The sequence below is a fragment of the Salmo salar genome, chromosome 11, assembly GCF_965601325.2.
Source record: "Salmo salar chromosome 11, fSalSal1, whole genome shotgun sequence".
In the NCBI taxonomy this organism is placed as follows: domain Eukaryota; kingdom Metazoa; phylum Chordata; class Actinopteri; order Salmoniformes; family Salmonidae; genus Salmo; species Salmo salar.
The window spans coordinates 54270001-54294910 of record NC_138301.1 but is presented as its reverse complement, the minus strand read 5'-3'; the positions used below and the strand labels follow the sequence as shown (position 1 = coordinate 54294910).

Below are 24910 nucleotides of genomic sequence, written 5' to 3'. Positions count from 1 at the left end.
TCTCTCTGTCTGTCTGTCTGTCTGTCTGTCTGTCTGTCTGTCTGTCTGTCTGTCTCATCCCAGGCTTTGTGGTGACCCAGCTGGTGACGTCGTGTGGCAGTGACGGTCACTCCATGGCGCTGACGGAGAGCGGCGAGGTGTTCAGCTGGGGAGATGGAGACTACGGGAAGCTGGGACACGGGAACAGTGACCGTCAGAGACGACCGAGGCAGATCGAAGCCCTGCAGGGAGAGGAGGTGGTGCAGGTACAAGAACAAACAGACGAGCACTACTGTAGTAGACTGTAGTCTACTGTCATTTAGAGGTTCTACGGGTCAGTACCACTACTGTAATAGACTGTAGTCTACTGTCATTTAGAGGTTCTACGGGTCAGTACCACTACTGTAATAGACTGTAGTCTACTGTCATTTAAAGGTTCTACGGGTCAGTACCACTACTGTAATAGACTGTAGTCTACTGTCATTTAGAGGTTCTACGGGTCAGTACCACTACTGTAATAGACTGTAGTCTACTGTCATTTAGAGGTTCTACGGGTCAGTACCACTACTGTAATAGACTGTAGTCTACTGTCATTTAGAGGTTCTACGGGTCAGTACCACTACTGTAATAGACTGTAGTCTACTGTCATTTAGAGGTTCTACGGGTCAGTACCACTACTGTAATAGACTGTAGTCTACTGTCATTTAGAGGTTCTACGGGTCAGTACCACTACTGTCATTTGGAATAGAGGAATGGGTTGGTTCTATTCATTTCCCCTCTATCTGCTAAGTCACTCCTTCTTTAAAAGAAACAGGCCTCTTGTTATGATTGGATGTGTTCCCATGTTCATCAACGTTTCCTGTGTGGTCAGATGTCCTGTGGGTTCAAGCACTCAGCGGTGGTGACTGCTGATGGGAGGCTGTTCTCCTTTGGGAACGGGGACTATGGCAGGCTGGGGCTGGGAAACACTTCCAACAAGAAACTACCTGAGAAGGTCACCGCGTTGGAGGGATACCAGGTCGGACAGGTGAGATACACTAACAGTCACAATATAATAGCAACAAAAAAAACACATTCTCTGAAAGTATTTGGTTTCGTTGTGTCAGGTGAACCACGTCTAACACAGTTCAACTATTGAAGCATTTTTTTTTAAATGTATCTTTCTGGTCCTAGGTGGCGTGTGGTCTGAATCATACCGTAGCCGTCTCTGCCGATGGAATGATGGTCTGGGCCTTCGGAGATGGAGACTACGGGAAACTGGGACTGGGGAATTCTACCGCCAAGTCCTCACCTCAGGTATGTACAGTAGTGTTGACTGTCAGTCTGGTCCTCAGGTATGTACAGTAGTGTTGACTGTCAGTCTGTTCCTCAGGTATGTACAGTAGTGTTGACTGTCAGTCTGGTCCTCAGGTATGTACAGTAGTGTTGACTGTCAGTCTGTTCCTCAGGTATGTACAGTACAGTAGTGTTGACTGTCAGTCTGGTCCTCAGGTATGTACAGTACAGTAGTGTTGACTGTCAGTCTGGTCCTCAGGTATGTACAGTACAGTAGTGTTGACTGTCAGTCTGTTCCTCAGGTATGTACAGTACAGTAGTGTTGACTGTCAGTCTGGTCCTCAGGTATGTACAGTACAGTAGTGTTGACTGTCAGTCTGTTCCTCAGGTATGTACAGTACAGTAGTGTTGACTGTCAGTCTGTTTCTCAGGTATGTACAGTACAGTAGTGTTGACTGTCAGTCTGGTCCTCAGGTATGTACAGTACAGTAGTGTTGACTGTCAGTCTGTTCCTCGGGTATGTACAGTACAGTAGTGTTGACTGTCAGTCTGTTCCTCCATTCTGAGGAGAAGAAGGGAAATGGATTTGACATTAATTGGTGTGTGTGTTGTCTGTAGTAAATTCTGTCTGTAGTATATTCTGTCTCTAGTATATTCTGTGTATATTCTGTCTGTAGTATATTCTGTATATATTCTGTGTATATTGTCTCTTGCAGCACCATGACGTGTCTTTGGCTATGCCGGATTAAGTGATATGACATGCTATTCTATAAAATCCTTTCTCTGTAATTAATATAACCTGATTGAGCTAATCATGTAAATGTAATTAACTAGAAAGTCGGGGCACCACGAAAAAGTGTTTATAGAGCTGTTATCTTCCGAATAAACTCTGAAAGACCTAGTAATATTTTACATCAATAGCAGTCAATATTAATCGTCACCTTATTTCAGTCTCATCTGAAAGTTGTAATCTTCACGAACCCTGGCTAACAAGTTGAATCAGCAATACAAAATTGGGTTTAATTATTTATTTCCTAAATACCTAACTAATCACACAGAATTACATATACACAGAATGCAAATTATGTCATACAGAAAACGTCCCTGGTGGACGGAACCTGTATGATGGCTTGTTACACAAAGAGAGGGGGTTGGGCTTGAATGAAAGAGCGGGAAGACTGAGGAACAAAGGGAGAAGCTGTGCTATCGTAAATACAGAATCTTATGCATTCTAAATTACCGCCCATTTGGAAAAGGAAAATGCAATAAATATTTACTCTGAGCTGCGCTTCCGTAGGTTGGTCGTAGATGCTGGCCGTGTTGGCCAACAGAGATCTTCCTGTCCTCGGAAGAATGTCTCTGGTGGTAAATTGGATACGTTGTAGTATCTTCGTTGTGTGTTAGACTGAATACGTCGTCCGTCCTTTCTAGCCCACGTTTACAGCTGCTGTTGCTAACTCAACGGCTAGGAGGTCTCACTTCTTTAGTGAATAAGAGTTCAAAGTTCATACCATTCACAACCAAAGCTCACGCTGAGGTTGGCTTAGTTCTGTAGTTAACATGTTAGTCTTTTTAACGTATGGACCGTCGTCCTATCGTCCTCGGAACAGGAGGTTACATTTTCGTCAAGGGCTTATATAGTGGAGGGAGAGAAGGGTGTGTTTCATAGTGTATAACCCATGTCTCTTCACAGGGGCGGGCCACTGATTGAGCAGGGCTCTAATCTTATGAAAACCCAATTCTCTCATTTGGAAGCTAAAATTACATTTAATCTTATCACTAATAGTTTCATATTCAAACATTTTAAATTGCACAACAATTCCATGTGTCGAATGTGTAGACTTTCCCAGATACAGTTTATGTCGTCCTGTCATCAGTCATAATGTCTCAGATGACAACCGAACTGACATCATATTCATTAACCTCTTGCATCTAGACGTTCCGCTAGCGGAACCCCTAGCCAACAGCCAATGGCATCGCATGGCGCGAAATACAAAACCAGCTAAAATACCACAATTCAATTTTCTCAAACAATCAACTATTTTACACCATTTTAAAGATAAGACTCTCGTTAATCTAACCACATTGTCCGATTTCAAAAAGGCTTTACTGCGAAAGCAAAACATTAGATTATGTTAGGAGAGTACATAGACACAAATAATCACACAGCCATTTCCCAAGCAAGCATATATGTCACATAAACCCAAACCACAGCTAAATGCAGCACTAACCTTTGATGATCTTCATCAGATGACACTCCTAGGACATTATGTTATACAATACATGCATGTTTTGTTCAATCAAGTTCATATTTATATCAAAAAACAGCTTTTTACATTAGCATGTGATGTTCAGAACTAGCATACCCACTGAAAACTTCCGGTGAATTTACTAAATTACTCATGATAAACGTTGACAAAATACATAACAATTATTTTAAGAATTATAGATACAGAACTCCTTTATGCAATCGCTATGTCCGATTTTAAAATAGCTTTTCGGCGAAAGCACATTTTGCAATATTCTGAGTACATAGCTCGGCCATCAAGGCTAGCTATTCAGACCCGCCAACGTCGGGGCTCAGTAAACTCAGAATTACTATTAGACAAATTGGATTACCTTTGCTGTTCTTCATCAGAATGCACTCCCAGGACTTCTACTTCAACAACAAATGTTGTTTTGGTTCTAAATAATCCATAGTTATATCCAAATACCTCCGTTTTGTTCATGCGTTCAGGTCACTATCCGAAGGGTAACGCGCGAGCGCATTTCGTGACAAAAAAAGGCAAAATATTCCATTACCGTACTTAGAAGCATGTCAAACGCTGTTTAAAATCAATTTTTATGCTATTTTTCTCGTAAAATAGCGATAATATTCCAACCGGGCAACGTTGTATTCATTCAAAGAGAGAAAGAAAAAAATGGCGAGTTCTCGTGAACGCGCATCTCCAGTCTCACTGTCCCCAGGCTGACCACTTACAAACTCTGCTCCTATACTTTGCCCAGAGACAGCAGACACCCCATTCCACTTTCTGGCGGCTATAGAGAGCCAATGGAAGCTTTAGAAAGTGTCACGTAACAGCACAGATGCTGTAATTTCGATAGAGATGCAACAGAAGGACAACAAATTGTCAGACAGGGCACTTCCTGCATGGAATCTTCTCAGGATTTTGCCTGCAATATGAGTTCTGTTATACTCACAGACACCATTCAAACAGTTTTAGAAACTTTAGAGTGTTTTCTATTCAAATCTACTAATTATATGCATATTCTAGTTTCTGGGCAGGAGTAGTAACCAGATTAAATCGGGTATGTTTTTTTATCCAGCCGTGAAAATACTTTTTAAGTACCAACGCATATTTTCAACTGGTTCTATTACCGAAATATGGTTCCTTTCCCCCCACTTGTTTGATGTTCCCAGACTCTCTATATTTAACAAAGGCTATTCAAGAGTCCATCAGTAGAGTCAGAGAGAGAGGGAAGGGACAAAGGTATTTGGGGTCATAAACCTTACCCACAGGCCAACGTCATGACAACCACTTCACCAAGTCATATTCCAGTTGTGTGTGAATCACGTTGTTGTTTTTGTGTTCCACAGAAGGTGGACGTTCTCTGTGGACTCGGTATCAAGAAGGTGTCCTGTGGAACTCAGTTCTCTGTCGCCCTCACTAAAGATGGCAACGTGTACACGTTCGGACAAGGTCTGAATATGATGCACTACATGCATATACTGTTCAGTACAACAGATAACATAGAAATATTATACAATAGAACATGCCGAGGAAAAAAAAAAACATTCTCTCAGTGTTGTCTGTTACTGTAGTTCTGCATTTCTATATTATTTTCATCATCCATCTTGATTGTTGACATTAAATATCCTGTCTACTTTAGACCAAGCATAACATACAGAATGTGTCTTTGTTAGCCAGTAACACCCCTCATCAACCTTCCTGTGTCCCCCCGTCTCCAGACCGACTGATAGGGCTGCCGGAGGGCCGGGCCAGGAACCACAACCGTCCCCAGGTCGTACCAGCTCTGTCTGACGTGTTTATACAGGATGTGGCGGTGGGGGCCGAACACACACTGGTCCTGTCCTCTACTGGAGAGGTCTATACCTGGGGCAGCAACTCAGAGGGACAGGTAGGATACAGCACACACTGGTCCTGTCCTCTACTGGAGAGGTCTATACCTGGGACAGGTAGGATGCAACACACACTGGACCTGTCCTCTACTGGAGAGGTCTATACCTGGGGCAGCAACTCAGAGGGACAGGTAGGATACAACACACACTGGTCCTGTCCTCTACTGGAGAGGTCTATACCTGGGACAGGTAGGATACAACACACACTGGTCATGTCCTCTACTGGAGAGGTCTATACCTGGGGCAGCAACTCAGAGGGACAGGTAGGATACAGCACACACTGGTCCTGTCCTCTACTGGAGAGGTCTATACCTGGGAGAGCAACTCAGAGGGACAGGTAGGATACAACACACACTGGGACAGGTACACACACCCATACAGGGACAGGTACACACACCCATACAGGGACAGATCAGTCTCTGTTCTCTCTGTCTCCTAGTTGGGTCTTGATCTGTGTCTCTGGTCACTCTGTCTCCTAGTTGGGTCTTGATCTGTGTCTCTGTTCTCTCTGTCTCCTAGTTGGGTCTGGGCCACACCAACCATGTGAGAGAACCCACCCTGGTGACATCACTACAGGGGAAGGACATTAACCAGGTCTCTGCTGGTCGCTGTCACTCTGCTGCCTGGTCCGCTCCCTCTGTCCCTCCCCGGGCTCCGGGTAAATACACACACACACACACACACACACACACAGCAGGCAGACTCTCTACTTCAGTCGTCCTCCCTCCCTCCCTCCCCCCTCCCTCCCCCCCTCTCTTTCCCTCCCTCTCCCTCCCTCTCTCTCTCTCCCTCCCTCTCTTTCCCTCCCTCCCTCTTCCCCTCCCTCCCTCCCCACTCTCTTTCCCTCCCTCCCTCTTCCCCTCCCTCCCCCCTCTCTTTCCCTCCCTCCCTCCCTCTCTCCCTACCTCTCCCTCTCCCTCCCTCCCCTCCCTCCCTTTCTGTCTTTGACATGTGTTTTATTTCTGCCCCGTCTCCAGGTTCCTCCGTACCCCTCCAGCTAGGCCTGCCGTCAGCGGTGCCCCCCCAGTTCAGCTCTCTGAGAGAGGTCAGCATGGAAGCAGTCCGGGCCAGACTACGTGTTCTTTACCACTTCTCTGACCTCATGTACTCATCATGGAGATTACTCAACCTGAGCCCCAACAACCAGGTACACTCACCTCACACATCTCACCTCACACACCTCACCTCACACACCTCACCATATACACCTCACCTCACACACCTCACCTCACCTCACACACCTCACCTCACACACCTCACCTCACTCACCTCACACACCTCACCTCACACACCTCACCTCACACACCTCACATCTCACCTCACACACCTCACCTCACACACCTCACCTCACACACCTCACCTCACACACCTCACCTCACACACCTCACCTCACACACCTCATCTCACACACCTCACACATCTCACCTCACACACACCTCACCTCACACACCTCACACACCTCACCATACACACCTCACCACACACCTCACCTCACACAACTCACCTCACACATCTCACCTCACACACCTCACCTCACACATCTCACCTCACACACCTCACCTCACACACCTCACCACACACCTCACCTCACACACCTCATCATATACACCTCACCATACACACCTCACACACCTCACCTCACACACCTCAACTCACACACCTCACACACCTCACCATACACACCTCACCTCACACACCTCACCTCACCACACACACCTCACCTCACACCTCACCTCACACACCTCACCTCACACACCTCATCATATACACCTCACCATACACACCTCACACACCTCACCATACACACCTCACCTCACACACCTCACCATATACACCTCACACACCTCACCATATACATCTCACCTCACTCACCTCACACACCTCACCTCACACACCTCTCACCTCACACACCTCACCATATACATCTCGCCTCACACACCTTTCCACACACACCTCACCTCACACACCTCACCTCACACACCTCACCACACACACCTCACCACACACAACTCACCTCACACACCTCACTATATACACCTCACCTCACTCACCTCACACACCTCACCATATACACCTCACCATATACACCTCACCTCACACACCTCAGATGTAAGGGGGCCAGCAGGCCAGCGGTGGATGAGCGCAGTGCCCTCGTTTGGGTGTAGGGACTGATCAGAGCCTGAAGGTACGGAGGTGCCGTTCCCCTCACGGCTCCGTAGGCAAGCACCATGGTCTTGTAGCGGACGGGCTGCGGCGTTCTGGATGAGTTGTAGGGGTTTAATGGCACAGGCAGGGAGCCCAGCCAACAGCGAGTTGCAGTAATCCAGACGGGAGATGACAAGTGCCTGGATTAGGACCTGCGCCGCTTCCTGTGTGAGGCAGGGTCGTACTCTGCGAATGTTGTAGAGCATGAACCTACAGGATCTGGTCACCGCCTTGATGTTAGTGGAGAACGACAGGGTGTTGTCCAGATCACGCCAAGGTTCTTAGCACTCTGGGAGGAGGACACAATGGAGTTGTCAACCGTGATGGCGAGATCATGAAACGGGCAGTCCTTCCCCGGGAGGAAAAGCCGCTCCGTCTTGCCGAGGTTCAGCTTGAGGTGGTGATCCGTCATCCACACTGATATGTCTGCCAGACATGCAGAGATGCGATTCGCCACCTGGTTATCAGAAGGGGGAAAGGAGAAGATTAATTGTGTGTCATCTGCATAGCAATGATAGGAGAGACCATGTGAGGATATGACAGAGCCAAGTGACTTGGTGTATAGCGAGAATAGGAGAGGGCCTAGAACAGAGCCCTGGGGGACACCAGTGGTGAGAGCACGTGGTGCGGAGACAGATTCTCGCCACGCCACCTGGTAGGAGCGACCTGTCAGGTAGGACGCAATCCAAGCGTGGGCCGCGCCGGAGATGCCCAACTCGGAGAGGATGGAGAGGAGGATCTGGTGGTTCACAGTATCAAAGGCAGCAGATAGGTCTAGAAGGATGAGAGCAGAGGAGCAGAGAGTTAGCTTTAGCAGGTCAAGCGTATTGCCTGCCTTGTGAGTAGGGGGTAAGGTGAGAGTGTGAGGTCAAAAGAGGAGAGGAGTGGAAAGAAGGAGGCAGAGAGGAATGAGTCAAAGGTAGACGTGGGGAGGTTAAAGTCACCCAGAACTGTGAGAGGTGAGCCATCCTCAGGAAAGGAACTTATCAAGGCGTCAAGCTCATTGATGAACTCTCCAAGGGAACCTGGAGGGCGATACATGATAAGGATGTTAAGCTTGAAAGGGCTGGTAACTGTGACAGCATGGAATTCAAAGGAGGCGATAGACAGATGGGTCAGGGGAGAAAATTAGGAAAGTTCACTTGGGAGAGATGAGGATTCCAGTGCCACCACCCCGCTGGCCAGATGCTCTCGGGTTATGCGAGAACTCGTGGGCAGACGAGGAGAGAGCAGTAGGAGTAGCAGTGTTATCTGTGGTAATCCATGTTTCCGTCAGCGCCAAGAAGTCGAGGGACTAGAGGTAGCATAGGCTGAGATGAACTCTGCCTTGTTGGCCGCAGACCGGCAGTTCCAGAGGCTGCCGGAGACCTGGAACTCCACGTGGGTCGTGCGCGCTCTGGGACCACCAGGTTAGAGTGGCAGCAGCCACGCAGTGTGAAGCGTTTGTATAGCCTGTGCAGAGGGGAGAGAACAGGGATAGACAGACGCATAGTTGACAGGCTACAGAAGAGGCTACGCTAATGCAAAGGAGATTGGAATGACAAGTGGACTACATGTCTCGAATGTTCAGAAAGTTAAGCTTACGTTGCAAAAACCTTAGACTAAAATGACTAAAATGATACAGTACTGCTGGCTGGTGAAATAGGCTAGCTAGCAGTGGCTGCGTTGTTGACTTTGTTTGAAAGTGTAGCTGGCTAGGTAACCTTGATAGTTTCAGTACTACACCTTTATCATGGTACAAAGGCAACTATATAGCTAGCTAACATAACACTAATCAAGACGTTCCTTTGTAATGTATTTAGTTTCTACAATGCTGCTCGTCGGTAATAGTTGGCTAGGTTTGGAAAGTGGCGTCGCGGGGGACGAAAATAGCTGGCTAGCTAACCTCGATAATTACTCTAAACTACACAATTATCAAACTATGACAAAGACAACTATGTAGCTTGCTAACACTACACTAATCAAATCGTTCCGTTGTAATGTATTCGTTTCTACAGTGCTGCTAGTCGGTAGAAGTTGGCTAGCTAGCAGTGTTGACTAAGTTTTGGAGAACGGCGTCACGGAGGACGAAAATAGCTGGCTAGCTAACCTCGATAATTACTCTAAACTGCACAATTATCTTTGATACAAAGACAGCAAAGACAACTATGTAGCTAGCTAACACTACACTAATCAAATCGTTCCGTTGTAATGTATTAGTTTCTACAGTGCTGCTAGTCGGTAGAAGTTGGCTAGCCAGCAGTGTTGACTAAGTTTTGGAGAACGGCGTCACGGAGGACGAAAATAGCTGGCTAGCTAACCTCGATAATTACTCTAAACTACACAATTATCTTTGATACAAAGACAGCTATGTAGTTAGCTTAAAAATTGCTCAGATCAAACAAATCAAACCGTTGTAATGTAATGAAATGTAATATTACCTGCGGAGCGAAGTGCAGCACGACTACTCGCTCCAAACCCGGAAGTACACACCACACACACCAAACCTCACACACCTCACCTCACACACCACACCTCACCACACACACCTCACCTCACACACCTCACCTCACACACCTCATACACCTCACCACACACACACCTCACCACACACACACCTCACCACACACCTTACCACACACACCTCACCTCACACACCTCACCACACACACACACACCTCACCTCACACACCTCACCTCACACACCACAACTCACCACACACATCTCACCTCACACACCTCACACACCTCACACACCTCACCTCACACACCTCACCTCACACACCTCACCTCACACACACCTCACCACACACACCTCACCACACACACCTCACCACACACACCTCTACTCACACACCTCTACTCACACACCTCGCCACACACACACCTCACCTCACACACCTCACCTCACACACCTCACCTCACTCACCTCACCACACACACCTCACACTCCTCACCTCACACACCTCACCACACACCACACCACACACACCAAACCTCACACACCTCATCTCACACACCTCACCTCACACACCACACCTCACCACACACACCTCACCTCACACACTCACCACACACACCTCACCTCACACACCTCACACACCTCACCTCACACACCTCACACACTCACCACACACACCTCACCTCACACACCTCACCACACACCTCACCTCACACACCTCTACTCACACACCTCACCTACACACACCTCACCACACACACACCTCACCACACACACACCTCACCACACACACCTCACCACACACACCTCACCTCACACACTTCTACTCACACACCTCACCACACACCTCACCACACACCTCACCACACACACCTCACCACACACATCTCACCTCACACACCTCACCACACACACCTCACCTCACACACCTCACCTCACACACCTCACCACACATCACTCTCTCCTCCACTTTAATATCCTCAGACACAGTAGCATTTGTCCCTTCTACTGTATAATCCTGTATTGACTGTCCTTTATGATTTAATACATCTGACTCATTCCTCATAACTGTATAATCCTGTATTGACTGTCCTTTATGATTTAATACATCTGACTCATTCCTCATAACTGTATAATCCTGTATTGACTGTCCTTTATGGTTTAATACATCTGACTCATTCCTTATAACTGTGTGTGTATTCCAGAGCTGTACGTCCCACTACAACACAGGGACGTGGGGCATCGTCCAGGGCCAGTTGAGGCCCCTACTGGCCCCCAGAGTCTATACTCTCCCCATGGTGAGGTCCATTGGGAAGACTATGGTGCAAGGCAAGAACTATGGACCCCAAATCACTGTCAAGAGGATCTCCACACGGTATGTCCACTATCCTAGAGGAGTAGAGATGTACAAATACATCACAATCACAGTCAAAAGGATCTCCACACGGTATGTCCACTATCCTAGAGGAGTAGAGATGTACAAATACATCACAATCATTCATGAAGTTTTGTTATAGAGCTTTTTCAAATCACAAAGACATGTAGTGATCAGTCGGTTGATGGTTGATGTTGTTCCACAGTTTCAGGTGTCTGCTAGTTACAGCAGTAGGAAATGCAGTGTGTTTATGTTCCACAGTTTCAGATGTCTACTAGTTACAGCGGTAGAAAATGCAGTGTGTTTATGTTCCACAGTTTCAGATGTCTGCTAGTTACAGCAATAGGAAATGCAGTGTGTTAATGTTCCATTGAGATTCAACTAATTGTTCTCTGCCTCCTCTCTCTCTCTCCATCCTCTTCCTCCTCTCTCTCTCTCTCTCTGTCCTCTACCTCCTCTCTCTCTTTCTCTGTCCTCTACCTCCTCTCTCTCTCTCCATCCTCTACCTCCTCTCCCTCTCTCTCTCCATCCTCTACCTCCTCTCTCTCTCTCTCTCTCCATCCTCTACCTCCTCTCTCTCTCTCTCTCTCCATCCTTTACCTCCTCCCTCTCTCTCTCTCCATCCTCTACCTCCTCTCTCTCTCTCTCTCTCTCTCTCTCTCCATCCTCTACCTCCTCTCCCTCTCTCTCCATCCTCTACCTCCTCTCTCTCTCTCTCTCTCCATCCTCTACCTCCTCTCTCTCTCTCTCTCTCTCCATCCTTTACCTCCTCCCTCTCTCTCTCTCCATCCTCTACCTCCTCTCTCTCTCTCTCTCTCTCTCTCTCTCTTCATCCTCTACCTCCTCTCTCTCTCTCTCTCTCTCTCGGTCTCTCTCTCTCTCCATCCTCTACCTCCTCCCTCTCTCTCTCTCTCTCTCTCCATCCTCTACCTCCTCCCTCTCTCTCTCTCTCTCCCTCCATCCTCTACCTCCTCTCTCTTTCTCTCTCTGTCTCTCTCTCTCTCTCTCTCTCTCTGTCTCTCTCGCTCTCTTTCTCTCTGTCTCTCTCGCTCTCTCTCTCTCTGTCTCTCTCGCTCTCTCTCTCTCCATCCTGTACCTCCTCTCTCTTTCTCTCTCTGCCTCTCTCTCCATCCTCTTCTCTCTCTGTCCAGGGGTCGTAAGTGTAAGCCCATCTTTGTGCAGATAGCCCGTCAGGTGGTCAAGCTGAATGCGTCTGACCTGCGACTGCCGTCCAGGGCCTGGAAGGTCAAGCTGGTGGGGGAGGGGGCCGACGATGCTGGAGGGGTGTTTGATGACACCATCACTGAGATGTGTCAGGTATAGTAACAGTATACCTACAGTAGAGTTTACAGTTAGATGTGTTATTTACAGTAGAGTTTACAGTTAGCTATGTCAGCTGCAGTAGAGTTTACAGTTAGATGTGTCAGTTGCAGTAGAGTTTACAGTTAGATGTGTCAGGTATAGTAACAGTATAACTACAGTAGAGTTTACAGTTAGATGTATCAGCTACAGTAGAGTTTACAGTTAGATGTGTCAGCTACAGTAGAGTTTACAGTTAGATGTATCAGTTGCAGTAGAGTTTACAGTTAGATGTGTCAGTTGCAGTAGAGTTTACAGTTAGATGTAACAGTAGAGTTTACAGTTAGATGTTGCAGTAGAGTTTACAGTTAGATGTATCAGCTACAGTAGAGTTTACAGTTAGACGTATCAGCTACATTAGAGTTTACAGTTAGATGTGTCAGTTGCAGTAGAGTTTACAGTTAGATGTATCAGCTACAGTAGAGTTTACAGTTAGATGTATCAGCTAAAGTAGAGTTTACAGTTAGATGTATCAGCTACAGTAGAGTTTACAGTTAGACGTATCAGCTACAGTAGAGTTTACAGTTAGATGTAACAGTAGAGTTTACAGTTAGATGTTGCAGTAGAGTTTACAGTTAGATGTATCAGCTACAGTAGAGTTTACAGTTAGATGTGTCAGCTACAGTAGAGTTTACAGTTAGCTGTGTCAGTTGCATTAGAGTTTACAGTTAGATGTGTCAGTAACAGTAGAGTTTACAGTTAGATGTGTCAGTTACAGTAGAGTTTTAGATTTGGGAACAAAGCCTCAGTCTCAACATGAAGTCATTTCCTTGTTGTGTCTGCGGTATGTTCTTGTCTATTCTTCTGAGTTTATCCAAAGTTCTTTACCAGAGGAATTTTCTAGTTTCCCGAAATGTTCAATTAACAAAGAGCGAGTCAGAAAAGTGATATTATTTAGAGACAGGCTGTGGACAGGATATCTTGTGAGACTGATGCCTATTTCCTGTGTAGGAGTTGGAGACAGGAGTAGTGGATCTCCTCATCCCCTCCCCCAACGCCACAGCTGAGGTGGGCTACAACAGAGACAGGTGAGGACTGGCTAGGACACAGACAGAGACACACAGTACCACATTACCAGTCACCATATAGAGACAGTACCACATTACCAGTCACCATATAGAGACAGTACCACATTACCAGTCACCATATAGAGACAGTACCACATTACCAGTCACCATATAGAGACAGTACCACATTACCAGTCACCATATAGAGACAGTACCACATTACTGACACGCTGTCTCATTACCAGACTATATGACTCTGTGTTATGGGACACTACAGAGCTATAGTCTATGACTCTGTGTTATGGGCCACTACAGAGCTATAGTCTATATGACTGTATGTTATGGGCCACTACAGAGCTATAGACTATGACTCTATGTTATGGGCCACTACAGAGCTATAGTCTATGACTCTGTGTTATGGGCCACTACAGAGCTATAGTCTATATGACTCTGTGCTATGGGCCACTACAGAGGTATAGTCTATATGACTCTGTGCTATGGGCCACTACAGAGGTATAGTCTATATGACTCTGTGTTATGGGCCACTACAGAGCTATAGTCTATGACTCTGTGCTATGGGCCACTACAGAGCTATAGTCCATATGACTCTGTGCTATGGGCCACTGCAGAGCTATAGTCTATGACTCTGTGCTATGGGCCACTACAGAGCTATAGACTATGACTCTGTGTTATGGGCCACTACAGAGCTATAGACTATGACTCTGTGTTATGGGCCACTACAGAGCTAAAGTCTATGACTCGATGTTACAGGCCACTACAGAGGTATAGTCTATGACTCTATGTTATGGGCCACTACAGAGCTATAGTCTATGACTCTGTGTTATGGGCCACTACAGAGCTATAGTCTATATGACTCTGTGATATGGGCCACTACAGAGGTATAGTCTATATGACTCTGTGCTATGGGCCACTACAGAGCTATAGTCTATGACTCTGTGTTATGGGACACTACAGAGCTATAGTCCATATGACTCTGTGTTATGGGACACTACAGAGCTATAGTCTATATGACTCTGTGTTATGGGCCACTACAGAGGTATAGTCTATATGACTCTGTGCTATGGGCCACTACAGAGCTATAGTCTATGACTCTGTGTTATGGGCCACTACAGAGCTATAGTCTATATGACTCTGTGATATGGGCCACTACAGAGGTATAGTCTATATGACTCTGTGCTATGGGCCACTACAGAGCTATAGTCTATGACTCTGTGTTATGGGACACTACAGAGCTATAGTCTATATGACTCTATGTTATGGGCCACTACATAGCTATAGTCTATGAATCTGTGCTATGGGCCACTACAGAGCTATAGTCTATATGACTGTATGTTATAGGCCACTACAGAGCTATAGTCTATGACTCTGTGTTATGGGACACTACAGAGCTATAGTCTATGACTCTGTGCTACTACAGAGCTATAGTATATGACTCTATGTTATGAGACACAACAGAGCTATAGTATATGACACTGTGTTATGGGCCACTACTGAGGTATAGTCTATGACTCTGTGTTATGGGCCACTACATAGCTATAGTCTATGACTCTGTGTTATGGGCCACTACAGAACTATAGTCTATGACTCTGTGTTATGGGCCACTACAGAGCTATAGTCTATGACTCTGTGTTGTGGGCCACTACAGAGCTATAGTCTATGACTCTGTGTTATGGGCCACTACAGAGCTATAGTCTATATGACTCTGTGATATGGGCCACTACAGAGGTATAGTCTATATGACTCTGTGCTATGGGCCACTACAGAGCTATAGTCTATGACTCTGTGTTATGGGACACTACAGAGCTATAGTCCATATGACTCTGTGTTATGGGACACTACAGAGCTATAGTCTATATGACTCTGTGTTATGGGCCACTACAGAGGTATAGTCTATATGACTCTGTGCTATGGGCCACTACAGAGCTATAGTCTATATGACTCTGTGATATGGGCGACTACAGAGGTATAGTCTATATGACTCTGTGCTATGGGCCACTACAGAGCTATAGTCTATGACTCTGTGTTATGGGACACTACAGAGCTATAGTCTATATGACTCTATGTTATGGGCCACTACATAGCTATAGTCTATGACTCTGTGCTATGGGCCACTACAGAGCTATAGTCTATATGACTGTATGTTATGGGCCACTACAGAACTATAGTCTATGACTCTGTGTTATGGGCCACTACAGAGCTATAGTCTATGACTCTGTGTTGTGGGCCACTACAGAGCTATAGTCTATGACTCTGTGTTGTGGGCCACTACAGAGCTATAGTCTATGACTCTGTGTTATGGGCCACTTCAGAGCTATAGTCTATGACTCTGTGTTATGGGCCACTACAGAGCTATAGTCTATGACTCTGTGTTATGGGCCACTACAGAGCTATAGTCTATGACTCTGTTATGGGCCACTACAGAGCTATAGTATATGACTCTATGTTATGGGACACTACAGAGCTATAGACTGTGACTCTATGTTATGGGACACTACAGAACTATAGTCTATGACTCTGTGTTATGGGCCACTACAGAGCTATAGTCTATGACTCTGTGTTATGGGCCACTACAGAGCTATAGTCTATATGACTCTGTGCTATGGGCCACTACAGAGCTATAGTCTATATGACTCTATGTTATGGGCCACTACAGAGCTATAGACTATGACTCTGTGTTATGGGCCACTACAGAGCTATAGTCTATATGACTCTATGTTATGGGCCACTACAGAGCTATAGTCTATGACTCTGTGTTATGGGCCACTACAGAGCTTTAGTCTGTGACTCTGTGTTATGGGCCACTACAGAGCTATAGTCTATGACTCTGTGTTATGGGCCACTACAGAGCTTTAGTCTGTGACTCTATGTTATGGGCCACTACAGAGCTATAGTCTATGACTCTGTGCTACTACAGAGCTATAGTCTATGACTCTGTGTTATGGGCCACTACATAGCTATAGTCTATGACTCTGTGTTATGGGCCACTACAGAGCTATAGTCTATATGACTCTGTGTTATGGGCCACTACAGAGCTATAGTCTATATGACTCTATGTTATGAGCCACTTCAGAGCTATTGTCTATGACTCTGTTTTATGGGCCACTACAGAGCTATAGTCTATGACTCTGTGTTATGTGCCACTACAGAGCTATAGTCTATATGACTCTATGTTATGGGCCACTACAGAGCTATAGTCTATGACTCTGTGTTATGGGACACTACAGAGCTATAGTCTATGACTCTGTGTTATGGGCCACTACAGAGCTATAGTCTATATGACTCTATGTTATGAGCCACTTCAGAGCTATTGTCTATGACTCTGTGTTATGGGCCACTACAGAGCTATAGTCTATATGACTCTGTGTTATGGGCCACTACAGAGCTATAGTCTATGACTCTGTGTTATGGGACACTACAGAGCTATAGTCTATGACTCTGTGTTATGGGACACTACAGAGCTATAGTCTATATGACTCTGTGTTATGGGCCACTACAGAGCTATAGTCTATGACTCTGTGTTATGTGCCACTACAGAGCTATAGTCTATATGACTCTATGTTATGGGCCACTACAGAGCTATAGTCTATATGACTCTATGTTATGAGCCACTTCAGAGCTATTGTCTATGACTCTATGTTATGGGCCACTACAGAGCTATTGTCTATGACTCTGTGTTATGGGCCACTACAGAGCTATAGTCTATATGACTCTATGTTATGAGCCACTTCAGAGCTATTGTCTATGACTCTGTTTTATGGGCCACTACAGAGCTATAGTCTATGACTCTGTGTTATGTGCCACTACAGAGCTATAGTCTATATGACTCTATGTTATGGGCCACTACAGAGCTATAGTCTATGACTCTGTGTTATGGGACACTACAGAGCTATAGTCTATGACTCTGTGTTATGGGCCACTACAGAGCTATAGTCTATATGACTCTATGTTATGAGCCACTTCAGAGCTATTGTCTATGACTCTGTGTTATGGGCCACTACAGAGCTATAGTCTATATGACTCTGTGTTATGGGCCACTACAGAGCTATAGTCTATGACTCTGTGTTATGGGACACTACAGAGCTATAGTCTATGACTCTGTGTTATGGGACACTACAGAGCTATAGTCTATGACTCTGTGTTATGGGACACTACACTCAGGTGAACTCTAAACCTCCCTCCTTCCCCCAGGTTCCTGCTGAGCCCGTCAGCCTGTCTGGATGAGCAGCTCCTCCAGTTTAAGTTCCTGGGCATCCTGATGGGGGTGGCTATCCGGACCAAGAAGCCCCTGGACCTGCACCTTGCCCCCCTGGTGTGGAAGCAGCTGTGTTGTATTCCTCTGGTCCTGGAGGATCTGGAGGAGGTGGACCTGCTCTATGTTCAGACACTCAACAGCATTCTTCACATTGAAGACAGTGGCATCACAGAGGATAATTTCCATGAGGTAATTGTTTTATTCAGTCTTTTTTTCTTCAACTAAAGGTCAGGCGCTATGATATTGGTATGAGGAGGAGAGGGAAAGAGACAGAAAGAGAGACAGAGAAGCTTGGAGGAGAGTGATGGTTCACATCCATTCAGTTTGGATTCAATACTGGAACTGACATGGATGGGGAGATTTGACTTGGACACTAGCCTAGAAAAGGTTAGGTCCCTCAGTGTGGTGATAATGTGGTATGGTGATAATATGGTATGGTGATAATATGGTGTGGTGAGGTCCCTCAGTATGGTGATAATATGGTATGGTGAGGTCCCTAAGTATGGTGGTAATATGGTATGGTGGTAATATGGTATGGTTATAATATGGTATGGTGATAATATGGTATGGTGATAATATGGTATGGTGGTAATATGGTATGGTGAGGTCCCTAAGTATGGTGGTAATATGGTATGGTGGTAATATGGTATGGTTATAATATGGTGTGGTGATAATATGGTATGGTGATAATATGGTATGGTGAGGTCCCTAAGTATTGTGGTAATATGGTATGGTGATGATATGGTATGTGATGATATGGTATGTGATGATATGGTATGTGATGATATGGTATGGTGATAATATGGTATGGTGAGGTCCCTCAGTATGGTGATAATATGGTGTGGTGATAATATGGTATGGTTATAATATGGCATGCTGATACTATGGTATGGTGATAATATGGTATGGTGAGGTCCCTAAGTATGGTGGTAATATGGTATGGTGATTATATGGTATGATGAGGTCCCTCAGTATGGTGATAATATGGTGTGGTGATAATATGGTATGGTGATAATATGGTATGGTGATAATATGGTATGGTGGTAACATGGTATGGTGGTAACATGGTATGGTGATGATATGGTATGGTGGTAATGTGGTATGGTGGTAATATGGTATGGTGATAATATGGTATGGTGGTAATATGGTATGGTGGTGGTATGGTGGTACTATGGTATGGTGGTAATATGGTATGGTGGTAATATGGTATGGTGGTAACATGGTATGGTGATGATATGGTATGGTGATAATATGGTATGGTGATAATATGGTATGGTGGTAATATGGTATGGTGGTAATATGGTATGGTGAGGTCCCTCAGTATGGTGATAATACGGTATGGTGATAATATGGTATGGTGAGGTCCCTCAGTATGGTGATAATATGGTGTGGTGATAATATGGTATGGTGATAATATGGTGTGGGGATAGTATGGTATGGTGGTAATATGGTATGGTGATAATATGGTATGGTGAGGTCCCTAAGTATTGTGGTAATATGGTATGGTGATGATATGGTATGTGATGATATGGTATGTGATGATATGGTATGTGATGATATGGTATGGTGATAATATGGTATGGTGAGGTCCCTCAGTATGGTGATAATATGGTGTGGTGATAATATGGTATGGTTATAATATGGCATGCTGATACTATGGTATGGTGATAATATGGTATGGTGAGGTCCCTAAGTATGGTGGTAATATGGTATGGTGATTATATGGTATGATGAGGTCCCTCAGTATGGTGATAATATGGTGTGGTGATAATATGGTATGGTGATAATATGGTATGGTGATAATATGGTATGGTGGTAACATGGTATGGTGGTAACATGGTATGGTGATGATATGGTATGGTGGTAATGTGGTATGGTGGTAATATGGTATGGTGGTAATATGGTATGGTGATAATATGGTATGGTGGTAATATGGTATGGTGGTGGTATGGTGGTACTATGGTATGGTGGTAATATGGTATGGTGGTAATATGGTATGGTGGTAACATGGTATGGTGATGATATGGTATGGTGATAATATGGTATGGTGATAATATGGTATGGTGGTAATATGGTATGGTGGTAATATGGTATGGTGAGGTCCCTCAGTATGGTGATAATACGGTATGGTGATAATATGGTATGGTGAGGTCCCTCAGTATGGTGATAATATGGTGTGGTGATAATATGGTATGGTGATAATATGGTGTGGGGATAGTATGGTATGGTGGTAATATGGTATGGTGATAATATGGTATGGCGATAATATGGTGTGGGGATAGTATGGTATGGTGGTAATATTGTATGGTGATAATATGGTATGGTGATAATATGATATGGTGATAATATGGTATGGTTATGGTATGGTTATAATATGGTATGGTGATAATATGGTGTGGTAATAGTATGGTGTGGTGATAGTATGGTGTGGTGATAGTATGGTGTGGTGATAATATGGTATGGTGATAATATGGTGTGGGGATAGTATGGTATGGTGATAATATGGTATGGTGATAATATGGTATGGTGATAATATGGTGTGGGGATAGTATGGTATGGTGATAATATGGTATGGTGATGATATGGTATGGTGGTAATATGGTATGGTGGTGGTATGGTGGTACTATGGTATGGTGGTAACATGGTATGGTGATCATATGGTATGGTGATCATATGGTATGGTGATAATATGGTATGGTGGTAATATGGTATGGTGATAATATGGTATGGTGGTAACATGGTATGGTGATGATATGGTATGGTGATAATATGGTATGGTGATAATATGGTATGGTGGTAATATGGTATGGTGGTAATATGGTATGGTGATAATATGGTATGGTGGTAATATGGTATGGTGAGGTCCCTCAGTATGGTGATAATATGGTATGGTGATAATATGGTATGGTGGTAATATGGTATGGTGGTAATACGGTATGGTGAGGTCCCTCAGTATGGTGATAATATGGTGTGGTGATAATATGGTGTGGTGATAATATGGTATGGTGATAATATGGTGTGGGGATAATATGGTATGGTGATAATATGGTATGGTGATAATATGGTATGGTGGTAATACGGTATGGTGAGGTCCCTCAGTATGGTGATAATATGGTGTGGTGATAATATGGTGTGGTGATAATATGGTATGGTGATAATATGGTGTGGGGATAGTATGGTATGGTGGTAATATGGTATGGTGATAATATGGTATGGCGATAATATGGTGTGGGGATAGTATGGTATGGTGGTAATATGGTATGGTGATAATATGATATGGTGATAATATGGTATGGTTATGGTATGGTTATAATATGGTATGGTGATAATATGGTGTGGTTATGGTGTGGTGATAGTATGGTGTGGTGATAATATGGTATGGTGATAATATGGTGTGGTGATAATATGGTATGGTGATAATATGGTATGGTGAGGCCCCTCAGTATGGTGATAATATGGTATGGTGATAATATGGTATGGTGGTAAGATGGTATTTTGGTAATATGGTATGGTGGTAATATGGTATGGTGATAATATGGTATGGTGGTAATATGGTATGGTGATAATATGGTATGGTGATAGTATGGTATGGTGGTAAAATGGTATGGTGAGGTCCCTTGCAATTCCCAGCTCTAACTGGTACACTGTGTTTCTCTCTCTAACCCCCCCGCCCCCCCCCCCCCCTCCCGACCCACCCATCCTCACCATTCTGGCTCTGGCTCTGGCTCTTATTGATACACAATGGCCAACCTTGGTTCCCCCCGGCACACACACACACACACACACACACACACACACACACACACACACACACACACACACACACACACACACATAACCACTGCACTGTGGCGCTACTGGGCTGGACTGAGCTCGCTCTCTCTCACACACACACACACACACACACACACACACACACATACTGGAATGCAAGGGTTCTGTTGATGCAGCACATCCTGTCTGGGGATTGGCCAATTGGCCTGCCTCCCAGGAAGGACCACAGCCAGGATAGATAGAGGGAGTCCAGATAGGGGGAGGGGGGAAAGAGGGAGAGGGAGGGGGGAAAGAGGGAGAGGAAGTGATGGGGGGAAAGAGGGAGAGGAAGGGAGAGAGAGACATGGCCTCCCAGTCTTGTGGAAGGACCACAGCCAGGGAATAGAGAGGGGGGATGGAAGAGAGGAGGGAGAGAGAGAGATGGCCTCTCAGGCCCACAGTCTCCTAGCCAAGAGAGGGAAAGATGGAGGAAGGAGCGGGAGGAGAGAGAGAGACTGGGAATAAAGAGGAAGGGACTGTGTGTCTCCTGATCTGACAGGATTCTAAATCAACTCTCTACAAACGGAATTGACCCCAACTTGAGTTCAGATGATGTGATGTTTTACTGTTGTGTTCCCCCCTCTAGATGATTCCTCTGGATTCGTTCGTGGGTCAGAGTGCGAACGGTAAGATGGTTCCTATTATCCCCGGTGGAAACAGCATCCCTCTAACCTTCTCCAACAGGAAGGAGTATGTAGCCCGGGCCATCGAGTACCGCCTGCACGAGATAGACAGACAGGTACGACACACACACACACACACACACACACACACACACACACACACACACACACACACAGGAGTATCGCCTGCACGAGGTAGACAGACAGGTACGACACACACACAGACAACCCCATTGACTACCGCCTGCATGAGCTAGACAGACAGTTATGACACAAACAACATCATTGAGGACTGGCAGCACGAGATAGACAGACGGGTACGACACAGATAACACCATCGAGTACCGCCTGCACAAGATAGACAGACGGGTACGACACAGATAACACCATCGAGTACCGCCTGCACAAGATAGACAGACGGGTACGACACAGATAACACCATCGAGTACCGCCTGCACAAGATAGACAGACGGGTACGACACAGATAACACCATCGAGTACCGCCTGCACAAGATAGACAGACGGGTACGACACAGATAACACCATCGAGTACCGCCTGCACAAGATAGACAGACGGGTACGAGAGGCAGCACACCAGAGCGACTGACAGCTGATGATCGTCCTATCGCCTAGTGTTTTGTTAATTTCCCGTGGATTCTTCATGTTTGCCGCAGTTCATTAACTTCCAGCGGGTGATGACTAACACACCGTGGCCACCTGCTGCTTTTATACATTCCTCTCCGTGGTGTCTTCTCTACAAGACATTATCAAGCTCTCTGCCCTGCTGCTTTTAGACGTTCCTCTCCGTGGTGTCTTCTCTACAAGACATTATCAAGCTCTCTGCCCTGCTGCTTTTAGACGTTCCTCTCCGTGGTGTCTTCTCTACAAGACATTATCAAGCTCTCTGCCCTGCTGCTTTTAGACGTTCCTCTCCGTGGTGTCTTCTCTACAAGACATTATCAAGCTCTCTGCCCTGCTGCTTTTAGACGTTCCTCTCCGTGGTGTCTTCTCTACAAGACATTATCAAGCTCTCTGCCCTGCTGCTTTTAGACGTTCCTCTCCGTGGTGTCTTCTCTACAAGACATTATCAAGCTCTCTGCCCTGCTGCTTTTAGACGTTCCTCTCCGTGGTGTCTTCTCTACAAGACATTATCAAGCTCTCTGCCCTGCTGCTTTTAGACGTTCCTCTCCGTGGTGTCTTCTCTACAAGACATTATCAAGCTCTCTGCCCTGCTGCTTTTAGACGTTCCTCTCCGTGGTGTCTTCTCTACAAGACATTATCAAGCTCTCTGCCCTGCTGCTTTTATACGTTCCTCTCCGTGGTGTCTTCTCTGCAAGACATTATCATGCTCTCTGCCCTGCTGCTTTTCATTTCAGAGAAACTCAGCAGGCCTCTCCTCCACTCTGACATTTTAGATAGATAGATAGATAGATAGATAGATAGATAGATAGATAGATAGATAGATAGATAGATAGATAGATAGATAGATAGATAGATAGATAGATAGATAGATAGATAGATAGATAGATAGATAGATAGATAGATAGATAGATAGATAGATAGATAGATAGATATTGAATTATTGGATTAAGACAAGAGGCACTGCGCTCTTTTATAATTGAAACTCAATACTGAATTGGTTTTAAGATGAAGAATCATGCCATGAATTTTTCAAAAAAATCTTAACACCCAGCTTGGTTGGCATGGGAACAACTATATTTATAATTGTAGAAACGTCATGGTTCAGTATATAACTAGACTGGATTTATAATTGTAGAAACGTCATGGTTCAGTACATAACTAGACTGGATTTATAATTGTAGAAACGTCATGGTTCAGTACATAACTAGACTGGATTTATAATTGTAGAAACGTCATGGTTCAGTACATAACTAGACTGGATTTATAATTGTAGAAACGTCATGGTTCAGTACATAACTAGACTGGATTTATAATTGTAGAAACGTCATGGTTCAGTACATAACTAGACTAGATTTATAATTGTTAGACTCTAAGGTGTTAGAGTACGGTACATGTCTCTGTTAGCTCACCTATGTGTTTAACCTCTCTGAGCGTCCCACCTACTCAACAGCCAGTGTAATCCCGTGGCGCGATATTCAAATACCTTAGAAATGCTATTACTTCAATTTCTCAAACATATGACTATTTTACACCATTTTAAAGACAAGACTCTCGTTAATCTAACCACACTGTCCGATTTCAAAAAGGCTTTACAACGAAAACAAAACATTAGATTATGTCAGCAGAGTACCCAGCCAGAAATAATCAGACACCCATTTTTCAAGCTAGCATATAATGTCACATAAACCCAAACCACAGCTAAATGCAGCACTAACCTTTGATGATCTTCATCAGATGACACCCCTAGGACATTATGTTATACAATACATGCATGTTTT

The 24910-nt window shown here is 45.0% G+C and overlaps 1 protein-coding gene across 14 annotated transcripts in view; it reads left to right on the top strand.

The window, feature by feature from the left end:
* LOC106576577 (putative E3 ubiquitin-protein ligase HERC1) overlaps nucleotides 1–24910 on the top strand; it is a 198479-nt gene that overhangs the window by 165967 nt on the left and 7602 nt on the right. For all 14 annotated transcript variants that reach the window (XM_082958015.1, XM_082958014.1, XM_082958024.1 and 11 more), the window contains 12 exons: nucleotides 64–245; nucleotides 851–1006; nucleotides 1153–1275; nucleotides 4853–4955; nucleotides 5225–5394; nucleotides 5915–6053; nucleotides 6373–6542; nucleotides 11246–11415; nucleotides 12567–12732; nucleotides 13726–13802; nucleotides 17991–18243; nucleotides 22454–22606. In XM_082958015.1, the coding sequence (XP_082814141.1) occupies nucleotides 64–245; nucleotides 851–1006; nucleotides 1153–1275; nucleotides 4853–4955; nucleotides 5225–5394; nucleotides 5915–6053; nucleotides 6373–6542; nucleotides 11246–11415; nucleotides 12567–12732; nucleotides 13726–13802; nucleotides 17991–18243; nucleotides 22454–22606 (1862 nt within the window). The remainder of the gene's footprint in view (nucleotides 1–63; nucleotides 246–850; nucleotides 1007–1152; nucleotides 1276–4852; nucleotides 4956–5224; nucleotides 5395–5914; nucleotides 6054–6372; nucleotides 6543–11245; nucleotides 11416–12566; nucleotides 12733–13725; nucleotides 13803–17990; nucleotides 18244–22453; nucleotides 22607–24910) is intronic.